This window comes from Miniopterus natalensis, chromosome 7 (genome assembly GCF_054644295.1).
Source record: "Miniopterus natalensis isolate mMinNat1 chromosome 7, mMinNat1.hap1, whole genome shotgun sequence".
In the NCBI taxonomy this organism is placed as follows: Eukaryota; Metazoa; Chordata; class Mammalia; order Chiroptera; family Miniopteridae; genus Miniopterus; species Miniopterus natalensis.
Genome location: NC_142087.1, coordinates 62633376 through 62655950, shown reverse-complemented (window position 1 = coordinate 62655950; position 22575 = coordinate 62633376). Strand labels below are relative to the sequence as shown.

The window sequence follows — 22575 nt, the reverse complement described above, 5'->3', positions numbered from 1 at the left end:
TTTACACAAACCAAAGTGCAAGTTTAGAAAGTATTAACTGTTTTTAATGTAGCTGCTTCTAAATCGACAGAGACACTGTTTACTGGAACAGACCAAAGGTGAAAGAATATATGCCAAGTCAGACTTGAGGTTTCAATTCAGGACAGGGGAGAGAGGAAATTGGAGGTTGGTCGGGCATTCTCTGAATATATACACAATCAGATTCTAAGTCTTCCTCAGCAGTCAATTTCAGTATTTGGCAAGTCTTTAAAAGAAAATTTTGTGCCCTGACCGGGTGGCTCAGTTAGTTTAGAGCATCGTCCCATACACCAAAAGGTTGTGGGTTCAATTCCCGGTCCCGGTGAGTGCAGGAGGCAACTGATTGACGTTTCTCTCTCTCTCATCAATAAAAACATATCCTCAGGGAAGGATTAAAAAACTTTTGTTTTTCCAGCTCTAGTTTTATGTTTTATTGCTCCCTAGACAGTGCTCAGAGGAAATGGTGGAACCACCCATGCCATCCTTCTATATTTGTACATACCTTGTATTTATCCTATAAAAGTTGTCATTAAAGCAAACCATTTGCTTGGGCAGTGTAGGCAGGATATACTGACCTTTAAAAATGTTAATTTGAGGGGTTGTTAAACTCAAAGGATTCACAAGAGGGTTCCTGTGAAATGACTATAGGTACTTGGTGAATTTTAAATAATTAAATGTATATACACCTTTTGCTGCTGAATTGTAATAACGTACATACGTATGTTAACTTTTGTCCCATTTTTATACCGTCCTCTAAATCCTTTACAATTTCTTCAAGCCCTTCAATAGTAGAGCCTTCAGATAAATCTGATTGATGTAGAGAAATAAAAGGACTGTCATATGAAAAAAATTTAAGAGCTTCCTGCCGTTTCACATTTTATGTGCATTCTCATGTGCTGTGTGAGAGGTTTGTAATAACAAATGCAATAAAGCTCACAGCGAGCCGAGTGTGAGCTAGCAGTGAGCCTAGGGAGACCATTCTGGCAGAGTCGTGTCAGGGCCATCATTTGGTATCTTAAATTACTAAAGCTGGTTGCTTATGTATCCCTAAGTGTCTTTGCCTCTTTTAAACTTCTTTTCCTATTATTTCAAACTATGTGTTTCAAACTGTTAAAATTACTTTAAAATTTTGGCCCATCTTTCAAGATGCTAATAAACATACTGGTGTTTTTCAATTGAGAATTAGCAATTTAATTTTTGGACCCCAGATGACCATGGATAACTGAAACCACTGAAAGCAAAACTGTGGATAACAGGGTACAACTGTAATTCTGTTTAAATGTTTGAGGAATCACCGTAGCAGTTGTCACCACTTTACATTCCCACAGCAATGCATGGGGGATATACATACAAGAGAATCTTGTTCTTGTGTTACGTCAGACCTGCCTTACATTCTGGGAGTAACTCCAGCTTGGTCATATGTATATGTTTGTTTAGGTCTAATTGGTTTGTAGTGTTGTTCATGCCTCTGTTTGCTATTGACCTTCCATCTTGCTGTTCTATCCATTATTGAAAATGGGGTATTGAAGTGTCCAACTATTATTAAAGAACTATTTCTCCCATCAATTTTGCTTCATATATTTTGGATTCTGTTGCTAGGTGCATATATATTTATATCGTTATATGTTCTTGATGGATTGAACCTTTACTCAATATATAATGTCCTCCATCTTTTGTAACTTTTTTTTTTTACTTAAAATGTACTTTGTATGACAGTAATACATCCCTTTTTTGGTTACCTTGAGTATCTTTTTCATCCTTTTTGTGTCTCTAAAGTGAGTCTCTTGTGGGTAGCATATAGATGGATCAGGTTTTTTGTTTTTTTGTTTTGTTTTATTTTTTAAATATATCTTTATTGATTTCAGAGAGGAAGGGAGAGGGAGAGAGAGAAACATCAATGATGAGTCATTGATCGGCTGCTTCCTGTGCACCCCTGACTGGGGATCGAGCCCGCAACCCAGGCATGTGCCCTGACCTGGAATCGAACTGCGATCTCCTGGATCATAGGTCAGCGCTCAACTGCTGAGCCATGCCTGGCTGGGTGGATCACGTTTTTTAATCCAATCTGTTTTAATTGACTTTAAATTTACATTTAAAGGAGGATTTACTTTAGCTACTTGTTTTCTATGTCTTCTATGTTTTGTGTTCAATTCTTCCATTACTGCCTTGCGTTATTTTTTGCAGAATACCATTTTGATTCCCTATTTTACTGTTCTATATATCTTTTAGTTATTGTCTTAGTGGTTACCTTGGTGATCACAATTAACATCTTAAACTTTTAACAACATAGTTTAAATAATACCAACTTCGTTTCAATAGACTAAGAATACTCTGCTATACATCTCCATCCCTCTGCCTGTGTATCTTCACAGGTCACAACTGTTGTACGGGTGTGGCCATTAATGGAGATTCAAAGTTATTGTTTTCTACATTTGTATAAATTGTATAGGAGAAAAAGAGGAGTTACAAACCAAAAGTATGATGCTAGCTTTTAGTTTTTCCTATGCAGCTACCTTTAATGGCTTTGGATTCCTCTCTACCATCCTTTCATTTCAGCCTGAAGGACGTTCTTTAGTATCTCTGGTAGGGCAGGCCTACTGGTAACCAACTCCCTCTGTTTTTCTTTAACTGGAAATAATATCTCCTTCATCCTTGAAGGATAGTTTTGCCAGGTTTTTCTTTCAGGACTTTAAATGTCATCCCACTGCCTTCTGGTTTCCATGGTTTCTGATGAAAATCAGCTCAATCTTATTGAGCTCTGAAACGTGACGGGACACATACAACAAACCAGGAGAATGCTTGATGAAGGGAGAGGCTCTATCTTTTGTAAGAGAGCAGAGTGTGTGAACCAGCTACCCATTCTTCAGCCCACTGAAGCTGTGAGGAAAGCGACCCACACTCCTGGAGCAGTGGGCTGGTGCCAGGGCTGGCAGTTGGGCCTTGTCCTCTGACAATTTGGGTTGTGCAGTTTGGTTGGTCTGGCAGTTCCAGAGCTCCGAAATAGTTGATACCAGTTGCTTTTTCCAACTCAATGGTTGCCTCAGTGGACGGACTGACCTCTAGTGGTGCCTATTTTGTCATTTTATGTGATATCAACTCTCTACATTCCATTTTACAGATGAGGAAACTGAGGAATAGAAAAGTTCAGGAACTTGCCCGGAGTGATGCTAGGATTTAGAGCTCAGGCTCTATGCCTTCAGTGCCATAGCCTTAACCACTTCAACACACTGCCTCACCACATTATTTGCACCTGAAATGTATTTTTCTATTCTCCCTTAGACAGAAAAATTTTAAAAGAACGCTAAAATTAGGAGCGAGTTAGTCATCTGATCTCCAAGAAGCCTAACTCAGGGCTTTTCTCCCTGCTAAATACCTCAGGGACAGGGAAGACCACATTCTCCTGAAATCCTGAATTAACATAACTCTTTCTATGATATGTGCCAATTTACTTTTCTAGATTTACCTAAACTGGCTATCTGTAGGTGTAGTAAGTATTTTACATGGTCTTGTCCTTCCCCACAGGCACAACTACAAGAGCGAAATGACCCTCAGCAACTGCTGTTAGACTACAAGCACATGTTTCCTGTTTTGTTCCCATTTAATCCATCTGCTCTGACTATGGACTCAATCCACATCCCAGCGTGTCTCAATCTGGAGTTTCTCAATGAAGTCTGAAAATGCACATTTCCAACTTTGGCTCGATTGCCAGTGAGAACAAGAAAGTAGTATACAGTAAAGTGTTCTAAGGATCTGTTCAATCTGTAAAAGTGGATCAAATCAGAGAGAGGGTGTGACGAGTGCTGAACTATACAGAATAAGAACATATCTGTCATTATTTTTTGTACCTACTGCTCAGAATAAAAACACTTGAAATATGGAAGGTTTTTTTAAAGTATGATTTTAGTATAAACAAGTACATATTATAATCTACATCACCAAGTAGTCCTCATGGCCATATAAAAGGTGCCAAGCTAGAAAATGGAAACTGACTAGTTTTGATCGTTGCATATAACTGGAGAATGTCCAAAATAAAATATTAAAAATATGTATAAGTCACATAAATTGCCTTCAGAGACCCTTAAATAATGGTACTAAAAACCATAACACTATCATACAGTGTGACATTTTCCCAGGTCGACAAACTATAGGTATGAATGAGTTTGTGAGGAAGTGTTTTGAGAGAAGAATACAAGCCTGGGCCTTCTGAGAAGTTCCCCAAAGATATTTTTTAATGCCTGGTGATGCAGAGACAATGGTGTAATTGACCTCCAGACCAATTTTGAGTATTGGTTTCTGAAGCAAAACTAATGACACAGTTCTTATGTGCTCACTTTTGTGCAGCCTTGAGTTGATGGAAGTTATGCTAAAAAGGTGGCTGTCCCAAACTAAAAATGTGAGCAAGACATTTCCAATGCTAGTCCATGCACTTATTGAGTCAACAAAAAATCTATATAAGCTAAAAGTTAGAGAAGAGTAACGACGTGTTTTATTCACAGATTAAGAACTAAGTAAATCAGTACAAAAGCCTTTAATCCCTTAATGCCATTAAACCTCCAGTAAGAATATCACATAATGCACTGGTTATTCCAGAAACCAAAATAATAAAGGAAAACAACCCACCTTGAGCATCAGATTTCAAAAACCCTTCTAAAAGACAGTTTCAGGGATTAAGTTATTATCCAGAAGATTTTGTGGTGTGGGGTGTGTGTGTGCTTTTAAAAGAAAGAAAAACTTATGTCCTTTCTTCATGTTATTTTCAACATTTTTCAAATTTATCACATAAAAATCGTAAATATCTCTGCTTTGAAATAAAGATTAAAAGTATTTGGTGATAATATTACAACAGATTTTTTATGTTTGCTGCTTTCACAAATTTTTCTTCATATCTTCAAAAGCAGGCACTCAGTTAGAAAACCCTACATATTCTTTACACCCTTGCTTTACTATTTTTTCCATACTTCTGGTAGATAACAGTATCCTGTTTCCATGACAAGAACCGATGGTGTTTGCAAATCTTAGAGCCTCTATATCAAGATTTCTCCATGAAATACACACAGAACACCCTGCCACACATCCCCCCCACCCACACACCTTCTCTTATGTAGCTGCTCAACTTGAAAGGCTCTTGGAAACACACACCAAGCCCTAAACAATCTGTGTACTATGCCCTTACGGCTCAGCTTCCTGGATCATTCTCCTTGCCCACCAGGCAGAACAAGACAGCACCTGGGAGAAGACTGCTGACCACCGTGTCCAAATCTGTCATTGGCATTATCCCTCCACCTCCACCTGAAACATCCTGGCTGCTCTTGGGTGTCTATACAGAGCTGTGCCTTCTTTCCCAGTTACAGTGACATAATCTGACATCCATGACACACCCCCTTCAACCCATACACTGCACATGTTTGGAAGGCCAGTCAAAACAATTGGGTCCTTGGCTCCCTCTTTTTAAAATTGTTTATTAAGTATAATTACTTTTTATTGCACTGCTGTAGTTTAAAACAGTCTCTCATATACTGTCCTTAATCTTCAAGATAACCAAAAATGCCTTGTCAGTGTTAAGGAGTTGGAAAGCAGTGACTCCATATGTGTGACCGTTTACTGTCCTTGCATCCTGTCTGATACCCTCCATCTCTTTGGGTCACTACCTCTCTGCTGTCACTGGTTAATCACCAGGTCCCAAGGACTCACTGAATAAAAGCTTGGCAATTACAAGTGGGAAACTTATAGTCCTAAGAAATTGCAAATTTAGTTCTTTTCTTCCAAAATATAAAGATATTTCACTGGAACTATACTTAATTTATATATACTTAAAAACAAATAGTCTTTTATAGACCACTAACAAGAAACATAGTAATTGGTTACTTAAGGTTTAGATCTGTCCTACTTAACATAACACTTAGAGACTGAAAGAAGCATCTTTAGGGAAACTTTAATAATCTTTTGTTAGCATTTATATTTTGCATTTTTTAAAGTCAGTTCAACTCAAACTTTTTCCAACTTCATGAAATCAATTTTTAATTTAAATAACTTAGTTCAACATAAAGGTTTGAACTCTGCTCTAGAGATCTATCTATTTTTTAATATTTATAGTTCAGTTGACACTTTCACTATGTGCCTTTAGCAGTTACTAAGATAACCGACTTAACACTTAGTTCTCTGAAATCAGTGTTGCTGTGGGAAGAATTTTAATGCTCGACATAAATAACATCATGGTGGAGTTTTGTCTTTGAAACAGAAGCATTTTAAAGATTACTTAAGAATCAAGGACATATAAACAATTTGTGTTTTAAGTATTATGTGGGACCTACCTGTTTACTATTGCAATGTGTGTTATGTACGTAATAATTGAAGCTGACAGGCATATTCCTGGCATGCATTCTCCCTGGGCCATCAGACCCGGGTTACATTTATGGGCTTGGCAAGCAGATTAGACCCAAAGGAAAAGACTTTTCCCCCTTTTCATTGAGCATGTCAATAGGAGTTTCTTCTCGATTTTCCTATACTAAATTTTAAGGCTTTTGTAAACAAAAGACAAAACTAGGAACTTGGAAAACAGAAAAATAACAGTGCTACCATCAATTCATCAAATATTTACTTAGAGCATTCAATAATGCATTTAGATTATAGTAACAAATAAATTAGAATCAATTTCTTTGGCATACAGTAAATCTATTGTTTTCATACAGTTGACCTAATTCTAAGGCAACAAGGGTGTCCTAAATCCGAGCCCTTTTTTAATGCCTGTATGATGGAACAGTTATTAAAATGTGACAGCATGGGAGGGGCCCTGTGTTTTTCCTCATCAAGTTAAGTTGCTGCATGAGCCAAATAGCCATATTTACTTTTTCTACACACGCGTGCCATAATTAGAGTTAGGGGGTAATGAGAAAAACAGAGGTTGATGCCAATGACAATAAGACATAAGACAATTTTCTCTCATAAGGTCATTAGATACTAAAGACTGTTTTTCCTAAAAAAACAAATTTCTAATTCTGATCAAGGGGATCAATCAGAAATGAATTCAGCTACTTTCTTAAGTGATACTGTATCAGAATAATCCAGATCTGGACACAACACTTTGCTACCAAGTGATGTTTAGATGAAGGACTGCCTGTCTGACAGGGTTCACATATTCAGGGGTGAATCTAACATTGCAGGAGAAATACTAATAAAAAATATTTTTCCATTTTGAACAAATCTGTAAACCACACCTTTGTTTATGGAAAAATGCTTGTACTAGTCACTGTAATATTCAGCTATGGATAAAAAATTTGTGGAAATAAATACTTTTGAATAAAGTGCTGTGATAGATGTAAATGAAATTTAAAACTGTAGCTACACATTGGCTGAAAAGGGTTTTTTTAATGCTTTCTTGAGAAACATCATTCTGGGGCCTATATTCACACATGCATCATGACCGTTTAAACCAGAGGCTGGTGAATGACAGCCTGCAAAAGTTGGGGTGGGGGACATTTTCCCTATAAAATGACAAGACTTACTGAGACGTTAATTTCTAAAGAATTCAAACAAGGCAGTATGGTGTAGGACAATTCAAGTCATATGTAAAACTTTGCTCATGGTAAAGATGGCATTAAAAATCAGTGGGAAAATATGAGATCTGTATAGAAGAATTTATAAAATATAAATGAAAACCACTGACATAAACAATACTGGAGACATATTTCAGGGATAAAATGTCAACTGTCCCAAAGTCGATCTATAGATTAAAACTCAAAATCTGACCAGTTTTTTGGTGAAAGCTGGCAAGATAATTCTAAAATTTACATCAAAGAGCAATGGCCCAAGGATAAGGAAGACCCTCCTGAAGAAGAGGGAAAACTTTCCCTAACAGGTATCTAAAACTTTAGTAATTAAGATGGATGGAATTAGCACAGAGAAAGAAAAAATAACCAATGGAACAAAAGAGAGCGCCTAGAATCTGAATGCCTATATGGAAACATAGGTAAGCTGTTTATTCTCAAATCACCTGGAAATCTTATTTAAAATGTACATAACCAGCCCTGCCCAAATGTATACAATAAGACATTTCTAGAGACAGTGCCCTTAAACACCTACCATTAGGAACCACTAGTGAAATATTTCATGATACAGAAAAAAATGTTCATGACATATTGGTCAGCGAAAAGTTACCTCTAATCTAACTACCAACCTAAAGATGGACTCACCTCTTTTCAGGGTGGCTGGTGGAAGATAGCTCTCTTCAGGAAAGCCTTTGCCTCATATCTAGAGAGGTCTAGGCTTCTTCAAGACCTCACCAGGAGCTTCCAGTCAAGATGGTGGTGTAGGTAAACACAGTACTCATACCCTCTCACAACCACATCAAAATTACAACTAATCTAGAGAACAACCATCATTCAGAACCACCTGAAATCTAGCTAGACAGAAGTCCTACAACTAAGGATATAAAGAAGAAGCCACCTTGACACTGGTAGGAGGGGCAAAGACAATGAACAGGCTGGTCTCACACCCAAGTGTGGTGGTTAAACATCGGAAGGGGTATCTCAGCGTCAGAAGTCTGCCCTGAGGAGCGAGGGGTCCCAGCCCCACACCAGGCCCCCCTGCTCAGGGTTCCAGTGCCAGGAAGAGAAGCCCCCATAACTTCTGGCTGTGCAAACCAGCGGTGATTGAGGCCGGGGTGGACAAACTGCTGGAGTCCCAGGTGTTCCCCTTAAAGGGCCTGGGCATGGACTCACTAGGACTCACTCCCTCTGAGCTTGGTAAGGACATAGACACCACAAATAACTTTCAGACAGAAAGGAGACAAACACAAATACATATCCTTCATCTAAGTTTATGATAATGTCTTAAGGCTATTGGAAATACACCAAGACTTAAGATAAATTTAAAATGAGGAAGTTCAGCAAATCAGTGTATTACTTTCTGTTTACATTTCATTTCTGATGTGCTTGTTTGGCAACTTGAACTTTCTAAAGAGTAGGAATTTGTTGTAAAGACAAAACCATACCTAACCTAATAATTGCCTTTTAATTAACAAAACTTGAAGTTACCACCGAAGTGGTCAGATTAACAGTGAGCACATACATAACTTTCCAAAGTTCTCAAGATCAGCAAATTCTTCTGTCTCATTCATTCAAATTCATATACTCATTTTAAGTAATTGTCCTAGCACTCCTACCTACTTTACCACCATTCCTGTTTCAATTCCTGAAACTTTTAAAGCCATTGCTGCTTAACCTACCATCAATTTTGAGTGTTATGGGAAGTTTAAGCATAGGAAAATTATCCAAAAAATGTGGGGGGAAAGGCTAAACCTACATATTTATGAAATCTTAATACTAGAATTTATAGATTTACAATAGTGTCACTGATTTCCAGTCTTATGCTAATGCTACTACTCTCTCTCCCCCAAAAAAATAAGTACAAAAAGAAATGATAACAAGGCATTTCTACATATACTCAAAGCTAAATGCCTAGGAATAGAACAACTTTAGATATCATGAGAGGGTCTACATCTAGTCCAAAAAAATTATAAAGTAAGTAATTTTGATATATATTTAGTGTTGTATAAGATATACCTGGTTATATATGGTTAAATATGAAAAGGACTATATATTTTAGAAAATAATTTATTTCAGGTAATTTTGTTGCCTACTTGAAAGACACTTTTTCTACCAATTTTTATCCTGAAAAGCTAAAACTCTACAGAAAAGTTGTAAAAGTAGAACAAGGCACAACCACATGCTCTTCTTTTAGGTTCCCTAATTGGTCTTATTTTGCCATACTTGCTTCCTCTCTTTCTCTGCCAGTTTATTTGTATGCATTTCTTTTCTGAGACATTTGAGAATTAGTTGCAGACATCAGACTTTTCAGCTCTAAACATTTCAGTGTCTGCCTCCTAAGAACAAGTGACAATCTCCCTTATAACTACAATATAATTAACATAATCAGGAAAAGTAATGTCAATACTACTATCTCATAGAATTTATATTAAAGTTGCCCCAATTATCCCAATTCTGTTCTTTAGAGTTATTTTTTAAATACAGGTTCCAATTAAAGATCCTACACTACATATAACTGTCATGTCTCTAGTCTCCTTTAATCTGTACCACTCCCAGCCTATATTGTTTTTCAGAACATTGACATTTCTGGAAAAGTTCAGGTCAGCTGCTTTGCAGAATGTCCCTCAGTTTGCATTTTTCAATTGTTTTGTAATGATTAGATTTAAGACAGACATTTTTTGGAGAAATCCTACATAGGTAAGGCTGTGTCCTTCTCAGTGCATCAAGGGGGCGCATGATGTCATTTGTCCCATAATTGGTGATGTTGGCGCTGGATCATTTGGTTTAGGTAATACCCATAAGATTTCTCTATTGTAAAGATACTTTTCCCTCTTCATGATACTTTCTTTGAGACTATGTAAATATCCTTACATGTCTTCGTATATGTAAGTCTTTTACCCAATGGTTTCAAGACTCATCCACTTTAGTGACATTTCTAATTACAGAAAACTTAGTAAATTTGGAAGGACTTGCTGCTAGTGATTTGCAGGGTACTGAGTGGGAAATGGTGACACTTAATGATGGTAACTCAAAAAATATGTAGAGGGCAAATTGAATAAAACACGCCTTCGCCCGGCCGGGTGTGGCTTAGCGGTTGAGCGTCAACTTAGGATCCAGGCCATCGGGGTTCAATTTCTGGTCAGGGCACATGCCCGGGTTGTGGGCTTGATCCCCAGTTGGGGGCGTGTAGGAGGCGGGCAATCAATGACTCTCTCATCATTGATGCTTCTATCTCTCTCCTTCTCCTTTCCTTTCTCTGAAATCAATAAAGATTATATTTTTTTAAAAAAACACACAAAAAAACACAAAACATGCCTTCTCTTATTATAGGAAGCTACATCCCATATCAACAGTTCTATAGACTGAGAATTTTCTCTGCATTTGGATTATTACGAACTTTTAATTTAAAAAACCAGAACTTTTGTTGTTGTTTTTTCCACTGATTTTCAGGGAGGGGGGGAGGGAGGGAAACATAGATGTGAGAGAGACACAGATTGTGTGCTTCCCACATGCATCCCGACTGGGGCTAAAGATCACACCTGCCACCAGGTACGTGCTCTTGACTGGGAATCAAACCCTCAACCCTTTCGTGCAAGGGCCAACATTCTAGCCGCTGAGCCACACCAGCCAGGGCAAAAAAACAAGAACTTTTAAAGATGTTTATTAGAAGTACAAACTGGTAGTCACAAAATAGTCATGGGATGTATAGTACAGCATAGGGAATGCTGTAGATAATACTGTGATAACTATGTACAGTGGTGCTAGGTGGATACTTGAAATACCAGGGAGACCACTTTGTAAAGTATATGACTTTACACCTGAAACTAACAAAAAATAATACTGAATGCAAGCTGTTATTAAATTTTTAAAAAAATAAGAGTTTCTAATAAAAAAATAAAGAAAAACAGTAACAATGACAACAACAGCTCACTATAGTAGCACCATCTCTATATATTTACAGAGATTTCTGGTTAACTAAAGTTAACTAAACTTGGATTGCTCATAGCAGTGGGAACAGACCACATTGTCTTGGCTGTAACTGTAGTTATCACTAGGAGGCTGTTGTGCTTACTGTTGCCCAGTGGTCAAGATTTTAGTTTAAACAACTGCAAGATTAGAAAGTGAATCCAACTTGGGGGAAGAAAAAAAAAAGATGTTTATTCCCTCCATTATTGTATCTCACATTTAGGCATAATTTACTTTACATGAAAATAAAAATTGGAGAACATATGCTTCATTACAAAATACACAGTTGACTAGCTTAAGTTCACTGAGTGTCAGCTTGAGAAAAAAAATGTGTTGATTTTGGCTCACCTAATGACTTCCTTTTTGGCTTCGATTTTATTATAAGTAGCTATAATTCAATGATACAAATATTATTCAGCATCTCCCTGTGGACCAGGCACTATACCCACCCACCTAGCAGCATTTCTAATTTTTCTATTTTACATTCATTTTTAATAAATATTTACACTGAATTCAGTAACAAATCTGAGCAAAAGCACAAACAGTACTATGCATCCAGTGAGAAGACACTGCTAAACCAGAACTCGACAGGTTTTACCAAAAGGTAAGAGCTTTGTATTCTCAATCATGAGTTAAATATCAAAGTCCAAATACATCATAGCAATTTAGAGATGTCAATATGCAACACAAAAGGAAGCAGGTTGTATGAAACCCTACTGTGTAATTGCTCATAAAGGCCTTTCTGGCTGACACTGATGGTCACCTACACAATAGTCTTTTCCAGCTTCTATACTTGGCAGAGCCCACTTTCTCAGACAGAAGCTGAAAAAGCCAGATACCTGTTTTCCCAGCTACTTTTGCAGCTATGGCATGGGCATACAACTCAATTCTGACCAATGAAACAGGAAAGATTGCCCTTCTTGATAAAGTGACACGTAAGGAGGTTCAAGATGGTGGCAGCGTAGAGGACACACTAAAATATACAACTATATATAGAGCATTTCCTCCTGAGAGACAACTAAAGGCTGAACAGCTACTGCGCCACAAACAAAGGAAAGAGACTGAATAGAGAAGGCTAGGAAATCATTAAGAGTTCTCTGGGGTCTGTGGGAACCTCCAGGATTGGAGGAGCCAGTGAGCACTAATGTTTACCTTCTACCTCAATAGGGTGGGAATGGACTCTATCCAGATGCCCTGGCTGGCCACCTGCAATATTGCAGCAGTGCTTGCCCAGCCAAACTGCCTGGAGCCCATGTTGGCCCAAACAAAGGGAGCAAGGAGAGCCAACAGGATATCACAACCTATAAGTAATCTCCCTGCTAGAGCCACTCCAGCCTGGCAAAGCCAGCACCCCAGGCACAGCCAGTGCTAGCCTGGCTCAAACAGCCCTGCCAAGACTACCTGGCACACACAGGTTACACAGAGGTCACATCTACACAAACCATTATTTTCAAGACTGAGACAGTTATTTTGTCTAATTCATATAAACAAATGTAGAAAGTCAAACAAAATGAAAGACAGAAGAATCTCTCTCAATGAAGGAACAATAAAAATCCCTAGAAAATAACCCCATTGAAACAGAGATAAGTAATTTACCAGAAAAAGAATTTAAAGAAATAGTCATAAGGATGCTCACCAACCTTGACAGTAGAATCAAGTAATTTAGGGAGAACTTCAACAAAGAGTTAGAAAGTATAAGGAAGAATCAAGCATCAAATTAATAAGGAAATAATGGCCTTAAATGTCACATTAGACCAGATCAATATAACAGGCATTTTTAGAATACTTCATCCAAGAACTGGAGAATACTCTTTTCTTTAATCCTCACCTGAGGATATTTTTCCATTGATGTTTTTCCAGAGAGAGAGAGGAAGGGAGGGAGGCAGAGAGAGAAACCTTGATGTGAGAGAGACACATCAATTGGTTGCCTCCCACATGCACCCCAACCAAGGCCGGGGATTGAACCTGCAACTGAGGTACGTGCCTTGACCAGGAATCGAACCTGAAACCCCTTGGGTCCATGGGCCGATGCTCTAACAACTGAGCCAAAACAGCCAGGGCAAGAATACCCATTTTTTCAAGAGCACATGGAACATTCTTCAGGATAGACTACATATTATAGGCCACAGAACAAGCCTCAATGAATTCAAGATTTAAATCATACCAAGTATGTTTTCTGACCACAGTGGGATGAAACTAGGAATCAATTATAGGAAGAAAACTAGAATAAACACAAACATGGAGACTAAACAACATGCTACTAAACAACCAATGGATCAAAAACTATCTTGAAACAAATGAAAATGAAAACATATCTCTTCAAAATTTGGGGGATGCAGCAAAAGCAATTCTAAGAGGGAAGTTCCTAGCTGTACAGGCCTATCTGAAGAAAGAAGAAAAATTCCAAATAAAAAAATCTAACTCTATACCTAAAGGAACTGGAAAGAGAAGAACAAACAAAACCCAAAGTAAACAGATGGAAGGAAGTAAACATTAGAGAGGAAATAAAGTAGAAATTAAAAAAAGATAGAAAAGATCACTAAAACTAAGAGCTGGTTATTTGAAAAGATAAATAAAATTGACAAACCTTTAGCCAAACTCATCAAGACAAAAAAGGAAGAACCCAAATAAAATCATAAGTAAAAGAGACGTTACAACCAACAGATAGTATTCTTTAATGATTCTTTGTCTATTTACAAATATATGCCAACAAATTATACAATCTAGAAGAAATTGATAAATTTCTAGAATTACATAACTTTTCAAGACTGATCCAGGAATACAAAATCCAAACAGACCAATTACTAGCAATGAAATTGAAGCAGTAATCAAAACACTCTCAACAAACAGAAGTCCAGAACCAGATGACTTCAAAGGTGAATTCTACCAAACATTCAAAGAAGAATTAATACCTACCCTTCTTAAACTATTCCAAAGATATGAAGAGGAGGGAAAGTTCCCAAACTTATTTTATGAGGCCAGCATTACCCTGATACCAGAAAAAGACACTACATAAACAAAGAAAAGTACAGCCAATATCCATGATAAGCATAGATGCAAAAATCCACAACAAAATATTAGCAGACCAAGTTCAGCCATATATCAAAAGGATCATATACCATGATCAAATGGGATTTATTCCAGGGATGAGAGGTTGGTTCAATATCTGTAAACCAATTCACATGATATACCACATAAAATGAAGTATAAAGGTCATATAATATCAATAGATACAGAGAAAGCATGACAAAATCCAATATCTATTTGTGATAAAAACTTTCAGCAAAGTGGGGATAGAGGAAATATACCTCAATCTGATAGAAGCCATATATGACAAGCCCACAGCTAACATCACCCAATGAACAGCTGGAAGCGTTTTCTTTAAGATTAGAAACAAGCCAAGGATGTACATTTTCACTACTATAATCAACATAATAATGGAAGTCCTAATGATATCAGATAAGAAAAGTAAAAGGCATCCAAATTGGAAAGGAAGAAGTAGAACTGTTATTATTTGCAGATGACATGATGTTATAGAGAGAGAACCCTAAAGATTCCACCAAAAAACTATTAGAATAAATGAATTCAGTGAAGTAGCAGGATACAAAATTAGTATTCAGAAATCAGTTGCATTTGTATATACCAATAACAAACAATCAAAAAGAAATTAAGAAAACAGTCCCACTTAGAACTGTATCAAAAGCATAAAATACCTAGGAATAAAATTGAAGATGACACAAATAAGTGGAAGGATATACTGTATTCATGGACTGGAAGAAAACATCATTAAAATGTCCGCACTACCCAAAGAAATCTAGTTTCAGTGTAATCCCTATTAAATACCAATGTCATTTTTCACAGAACTAGAATAACCCTAAAAGTTATATGGAATCACAAGAGACCCCAAATAGCCAAAGCAATCTTGAGAAAGAACAAAGTTGGAGGTACCATGCTATCTGATATCCATCTATACTAAAAGGCTATAGTAATCAAAACAGGATGGTACTGGCATAAAAACAGACACATAAATCAATGGTACACAACAGAGATCCCAGAAATAAACCCATGCCTATACTGTCAATTAATCTATGACAAAGGAGGCAAGGTTAGACAATGGGATAAAGAAAGTCTCTTCAATAAATGATGTTGGGAAAACTGGACAGATATATTAAAAAAAAAAAAAAAAAAAAAAAAAGAATCTAGACCTCTTTCTTATACCATATATAAAGATAAATTGAAAACGCATTAAAGACCAGAAAACATAGGCAATAAACTCTTTTACAGTGGTGACATTGGTATTTTCTTCCACTCTGGGCATTTATCCAAAGAAATTCAAAACACTAGTTCAAAAAGATACATGCACCCCTATGTTCAATGCAGCATTATTTACAATAGCCAAGGTATGAAAGCAGCCAAGGTGTTCATTGATAGATGAGTGGATAAAGGAGATGTGGTAGAGCCCTGGCTGGTGTGGCTGTTGGTTGGAGCATCTTCCCATCCAATGAAAAGGTAGCCAGTTCTATTCCATCAGGACACATACCCTGGTTGTGGGTTTGATCCTCAGTCAGGGTGAGTGCAGGAGGCAACCGATCGATGTTTCTCTCTCTCCCTCTCCCTTCCTCTGTCTCCAAAATCAATAAAAAAATATTTTTTAAAAAGAAGATGTGGTATATGTATACAATGGAGTATTTTACTCAGCGCTAAAAAATAATGAAATAGTCCCATTTGCAACAGCATGGATGGACCTAGAGGGTATTAAGCTAAGTGAAATAAGTCAGAGAAAGACAAATACTGTATGGTTTCTCTTATATGTGAAATCTGAAACAAACGAAAAAACATGAGCAAAACAGAAACAGACCCATAGATATAGAGAGCAAGCTGACGATTGCCAAAAAGAACAGGTGACGGGACAGGTGAAAATTATGTGTCTGTATTTGATATAGAGAGTGCTGTGGGATTAAGTTGATTCTTTACAAAAGAAAAGATGGTAAATTTTATGTGCATTTTACTACAATTAAAAAGAAATCCTACAGACCAGTTTTCAAACTTTATAAGGCATTGGAATCACCAGCAGGGTTTGTTAAAACACAAATTACTGGGCTCCATCTCCAGAGTTTCAGATTTGGTAAATCTGTGATGGGGCCTGAAAATTTACATTTCTAACATGTTCCTTGGTGATGCCAATGCTGCAGGTCCAGGGATGACACTTTGAGAAGCACAGCTATCGGCCTAAATTGGCCCTTTTAACATAAAATCAACCAACGATTTGCTACAAACAGCCACCACAATTATTCTTCAGCAAAATGAGAACTTTAGGAATGAAAACACTGACATAGGGTAAAAGCATTGGTCCTGGAGTCAGAAGTCCAAGATTTACCATTTACCAAATGTTTGTTTTTTTTTTTGAGCGAGAGTGAGAGAAACATCAATGGAGAGAACATCAATTGGTTGCCTTCCGTACATGTCCGGACCAGGGATCGAATCTACAACCTAGGTATGTGCCCTAACAAGGATCAAACCCACCACCCTTTGGTGTGTAGGATGACACTCCAACCAACTGAGCCACACTGGCCAGGGCCCAAATGTTAATATATACCCTTGAATAAATCCTTCTACTTTTTGAGACTAACGTTCCTTGCCTCTATTTTGGTGCTAGTATCTTTAGCTCTCAGACTAAATTAATAATAAAACTTAGTTTGGGGGTTCTAGGCAGTTTATACTTAGTCATAAAATTTTTGAATGATGTTTCATGTCCTGGGGCTTACAGTTGTAAGTTTTTTGATAACAAACACTTTCCCAGAAGTCTTCTTATCTAAGGAGTTCAGGAAAAAACTAAAGTGTACTTTATACAGTAAAAGTGATACATTTGAGAATATTTGCATGAAATCATTTAGAGGTATACCATGAAGAGTTCATCCTTCACAAAAGTCACTTCAAATTTGTAAGTTCTTATTAAAGATTATTTTTTTCAGTAGCTTCTGCAAAAAATTCAAGACTTACCCATTTCATAACTGGAGCCCAGAAAAAAACTGTTCTGAGATCTGAAAGAAAAAAAATTTAGGAATAAAGCAACTATTTTATGTCTTTTAACAGATATCACCTTTCAAAAACCCAAAGATTTATCAATCTAGTATTTCTAATCATTTTTACTATGCATACTTCATACTTAACATTTAGAAAGTCACAATATTAATCTTTCATACAGGCTGTTTTGATTTCCTGGTCAATTATTTGTATTCTTGTGACGTATTAAAAGTTAGCTAAAATATAACGGAGATGGTTTTAAAGACCATTTCCAATGCTTTGTCTTGAACATGAAACTTAATGTTAGTTTACTCATGGATAACATCAAATTGGGGGAATTATAAATTATGGAATATTTGTGATACTATGCCAGCAGATATTTACATATTCCTAATTCTGTTAATATTTATTATTATAAATGACACATTGCCATAGTAATCTGGTAAGAGTCCTTGTAAAAATTATATATATTATAGTAAAAAAATTAAGAAACTTAATTTTAAAATTCACATGAGAAAAGAGAAAGACTAGATTTGTAAGCTCCTTAATAGTCCTTACTTTAGTTATCTAGTGCCCACAAGCCCTTGGCAAAATATTAAATAAATGTTCATAGAATTGAAAACAATTCTGGTTTCTTAGACAACCTAGAATTTGAGAAGCATGTTTCAGAGCTGAAAGGAAACTCACAAATCATCTCATCTAAATCCTTCATTTCACCAGTGAAGCTCAGAGAGGTTCTGTTACCTAATCAATCAGCCAGTAAGCTGCAGAATTGTGTCTGAAACTTCAGTTTTCTCTTAAACAAGTGCTCTTTAACTACATAACTGCCCACTTTTAACTGTTCCAAATAATACATCTCTTTCAGCCTTCAAGGGGATACAGTGACAGGAAAGAAACAGACTTTGTCCATGGTAATTTAAAATGTAATTAAGCAGGATAAAACCAATACATATCAGCACTTTAAATATGGTGTGTGTACTCTCATACCCACTGGATCAACAAAGTGCATTTCTTTTTTCTTTTGTTAATCTTAACCCGAGGATATTTTTTCCATTGCTTTTCAGAGTGGAAGGGAAAGAAAGGGGGGGGGAGGGAGGGAGAGGAAAAGGGAGGGGAAAAGAGAGAGGGGAGGGGAGGGGGGGAGGGGGAGAGGGGAGAGGGGAGGGGGAAGGAGGAGAAACATCAATGTGAAAGAGACACACTGACTGGTTGCCTCCTGCCTGCATCCCGACTGGGGCCAGGGATCAAGCCTGCAACCCAGGTACCTGCCCTTGACCAGAAGAGAACCCCAGACCCTTCAGTCCAAGGGCCAACTGAGCCAAACTGACTAGGGCCATTTATTTCTTAACACACAAAACAACTTTACATAGCACAACAGGGATTTACCAGCAAATTCAAAATTTGAAAAATCCTATTATATTCATGACTGTTAAAATTTTGAAAATCTGCCCTGGCCAGTGAGGCTCAGTTGGTTGGAACATCATCCTATGCACTCAAGGGTCACAGATTGAATTCCTGGTCAGGGCACATACCTAGGTTGTGGGTTCAATCCCTAGTCAGGGTGCAGACAGAAGGCAACTGATCGATGTTTCTCTCTCTAGCTCTCCTTTCCTCTCTCCCTAAAAATAATTTAAGTAAAAATTAAAAACTTTGAAAATTCTATTATAGTCATGACTATTACACCACTTTACTTTGCAAGAATAAGTTGTTTTTATGGATCATAAAAATCACATCTCAAATGGCCTCTTTACCCAAGCATGATACATTTTACTTCTCTTCATCTACTTCCAATTAACATTTCTCAATAGCACCAGCAGGTAAAGATGCATTTATCTATTTTTCTTCCTAGTAGGTGGGCATTCACTGTCATTCATAATAAGGAGTATTTCTGTTACATGTGCATAAATGACATTTAAAAGATGAAATTGACTTAACCCTTTTATTTAGAAACAAAAGAAAGATAGTGAAGTTGAAAAGGCACTAGCTAAGTTAAAACCCAGTTGTAGTTCTGGGCTAATTTGTTGCAGACAAGACCATTCATTCACCCTTAATATTTACTACCTGCTTTACATTGTACCAGACACTGAGATACATTGGTAAACAAAACACAGTGCTGACTTTTAATGACCTATGCACAGGAAGGCTGCGTCAGTAAAATCCTACCTGGAAGCTGTAAAAAAACATTTTAGGGAATCTTAATTCTAAAATACACTCATCAAAGCCACACGAATTTCACACTGAGGGAATATCAGCCTCGCAAAATGAAAATGAACCTAGTGATAGCACTCCTTTTTTGGGTGCACTTTGGCCGAATTGCTATCAAAAGCTGACCAGGTAGTGCCGGTAAACTAATCTTGGACTAGCTACCTACAGACTTCTTGTTATGTGAAACAATAAACATTTAAGCCATTTTAAATCAAATCTTCTGTTACTTGTAGCCAAAAGCACACACACCCTGATAATTAGCCCTACAGGAAAAAAATAAGCCTTTCACAACAGCAATACAATGGCTAACTACTGGAACTGAGTTACTAGGTTCCGAACACAAGTTCTAATGCCCTAAGGTATCCCTTATATGTAAGGAAATAACTCCTATGCATCTAGAATGGCACTGGCTCTAGGATGGTGCCATCCTTGGGAGGTTTGAGAAAATAGTCACTCAGAATCATTTTCAGTAGGAACCCTGGTTGAGAAAGGCTGAACATCCAGTAGAGCAACATTGCCTCACTCCTCCGCCTACCTGAAACCACACTTCCTCTCTCACCATCCAGTCACCACCCCTCAGCCCCGCAAAAAACAAACAAACCTCCTGATACTAAACTACCATATATTGGCAAGCATAGAAAGTTATCCTTACTCATATTTCTTCCCAAATACTTTATTTTCTTCCTCCAAGGACAATTCACTTCATTCACCTCCTTCCTGTTTTCTATCAGGAAACATCTAATGAAACCAGTCTTTTTCCATCCCACGCCTATATTCCACAGCCTGTAAGCCCTGGACACAACATGGGCCTTGGGCTTGTGAGAATCGAGGGCTCAAAATTCTAATTTAGCAATTTTCTAGATTTGAAGCCATGGAAGTTCTTCAGCTTCTCTGGGCCTAAGCTTTCTGACTTATAAAATGAGAAAGGAAAACACCTTATTCTCATGGGGCTGCAGAATGTCCCTCAATTTGGATTTATGTTATTCTATTTTATACAGTAATTATTATATCACTGGGTATACAAATTACACACAGTGTCTGTAAGTGCCTGGCACAGTGTTGGGCAGTGTGCAAAAAATGGTAGCTTTTTATTATTCCCTGTTCATCATCCAGAAGATGCAGGTGAAAAGAAGATTGCCATCAAGCACGTGGTAAGCTTTGATCAACTCAAAGTCCAAATTTCGTCAACTACACACACACTTGTGAAAAAGGAGCATACATATTTTTTGAAGTATGTACCGAATCGACTGCCAGAGTTCAGGGCTCACTTGTCTTAAAGCCAACACAAAGGAAAAAGGAGTAACCCAGAGGGTCATATTATAATGGGTGGTGAAAAAAACAGAACAATAGTTCACTGGGAGGTGGAGGCCGGGCAGGGACATGAAGGAATTTTCTCTATGGACATGTCCTAATTCTATTTTGATAGCTGACAGTGGTTTGGGTTACAAGAGTGTATATATTTGTGAAATTCATCCCAATTTAAGATTTGTACATTTGATTGCATGGGAACTTTGCCTTAAAAAAGAACTGTAAATAAATATTGACCTCTAACACATGGGGCGAATCGTACTAAGGTCTGCATTAAAAAAAATAAGGTGGTTTGATAGAACAGATGGATTCGTGTGATATAGCAAATATGGCAAAATGTTAACTGCCGAATATACAGGGTGTGCCCCCCCCAAAAAACATATACACACTTGAACAGCTGATAGTTTAATTTTGAAAATGAAATGTATTTGTAATAAACACTGCCTTTATAATTATTCTAAGTGTGTGTATACATTTGCTGGGGGTGGGGAGGACACCCTAGATGGTAGATATGTGGGTGTATCCTTGTAAAAGTCTTCCCACTTTCTGTACCTTCAAAAGTCTGCCTAATAAAAAAAATTGGAATCAGAAAGCAAACGCAATATGAGGGCCACCAAGGCTTTTGAAAGCAGGGTTCTGGGGCGGGCATGCCCTGACGGCTCACGGAAAACCTCAGGGCCCCCCCCCCCCCCCAACCGGGCCGGGGCAGCCGGGGCCTCCAGCCCAGCGCCGCCCCCAGCCCGGCGCCGCGGCCGCCCGCTCGCCCGGTCTCAGTCCGTTTTCAGAACACACTCCATCACCTGGTTTCCAGAACTCAGATTGCGCAGTGGTCTCGTCATCATTGACCAGGGCGAACAGTTACAGCGGAGCGGCCTCCCTAGCCCTCCCTCATCTCTGGCCTAGCCCTCCCTCATCGCCCCGCCCGGTCCCCTCGGTCCCCGGCCCCACGTCGCCTGTAGCATTGCTGTAATCCTCTTAGGCTCCCAGCGAGCAGCGCCGCCAGCCATGGGGCCCAATCATATAAGGAAAATACTGCGGGCTCATCTGGGGGCTGCACTGAGGACCCGGGGACACCCCCGTCAGCTACGACCCTCACCGCATCCCCACCGCCCGCCCCAAAGACGAACCTCCCCGAACCCACTCCGCTGGGGCTCCGGCCGCCCACCGACCCCAGGCGCCTGGGCCTCGGCCCCGAGTCTACGCAAACGCCCGCCCCGGCCAAGCCCGGCTCAGCCAATCCCCTAACGCTCACCGAACGTCCGGTCCCGCCCACCGGCGCTTCCCTCGAACCCGTCCGCGCTTTCCCCAGCATGGTGTCCGGGCGGCTAGTCCAAGGGTTAAGGAAGTTCGCCGGCGGAAAGAAGGGAAACGTTCATTACCTGTTGGGGAGAGGGGCGGGGAGACTTCCAGGGATAGGATGGATAGGGTAAAGGCATTCTCTAGATTTGGAAACACGTAAAGTCTTTAAGAACAGTGATGTGAGGGGGAAACTCCCACTCGCCAGGGACGC

At 38.4% G+C, this 22575-nt stretch overlaps 1 protein-coding gene, 1 long non-coding RNA gene and 2 other non-coding genes across 4 annotated transcripts in view; 1 reads left to right on the top strand and 3 right to left on the bottom strand.

Moving 5' to 3' along the window:
• The window catches only part of MYO5B (myosin VB), a 284644-nt gene extending 278996 nt beyond the window's left edge, over positions 1-5648 (top strand). Inside the window, exon 40 of the mRNA XM_087819084.1 lies at positions 3541-5648. Within this exon, the coding sequence (XP_087675210.1) occupies positions 3541-3693 (153 nt within the window). The 3' untranslated portion in view covers positions 3694-5648. The remainder of the gene's footprint in view (positions 1-3540) is intronic.
• Positions 1-22490, bottom strand: part of LOC107546632 (uncharacterized) — a 31180-nt gene extending 8690 nt beyond the window's left edge. The window contains exons 1-2 of the long non-coding RNA XR_001604142.2: positions 22318-22490; positions 17529-17569 (exon numbers count right to left, since the gene is read on the bottom strand). This is a non-coding gene — a long non-coding RNA (uncharacterized LOC107546632). The remainder of the gene's footprint in view (positions 1-17528; positions 17570-22317) is intronic.
• Positions 21831-21913, bottom strand: LOC148092784 (small Cajal body-specific RNA 18). The gene has a single exon (XR_015714895.1).
• Positions 21994-22136, bottom strand: LOC148092783 (small Cajal body-specific RNA 17). The gene has a single exon (XR_015714852.1).
• Positions 22491-22575: the final 85 nt, after the last annotated feature.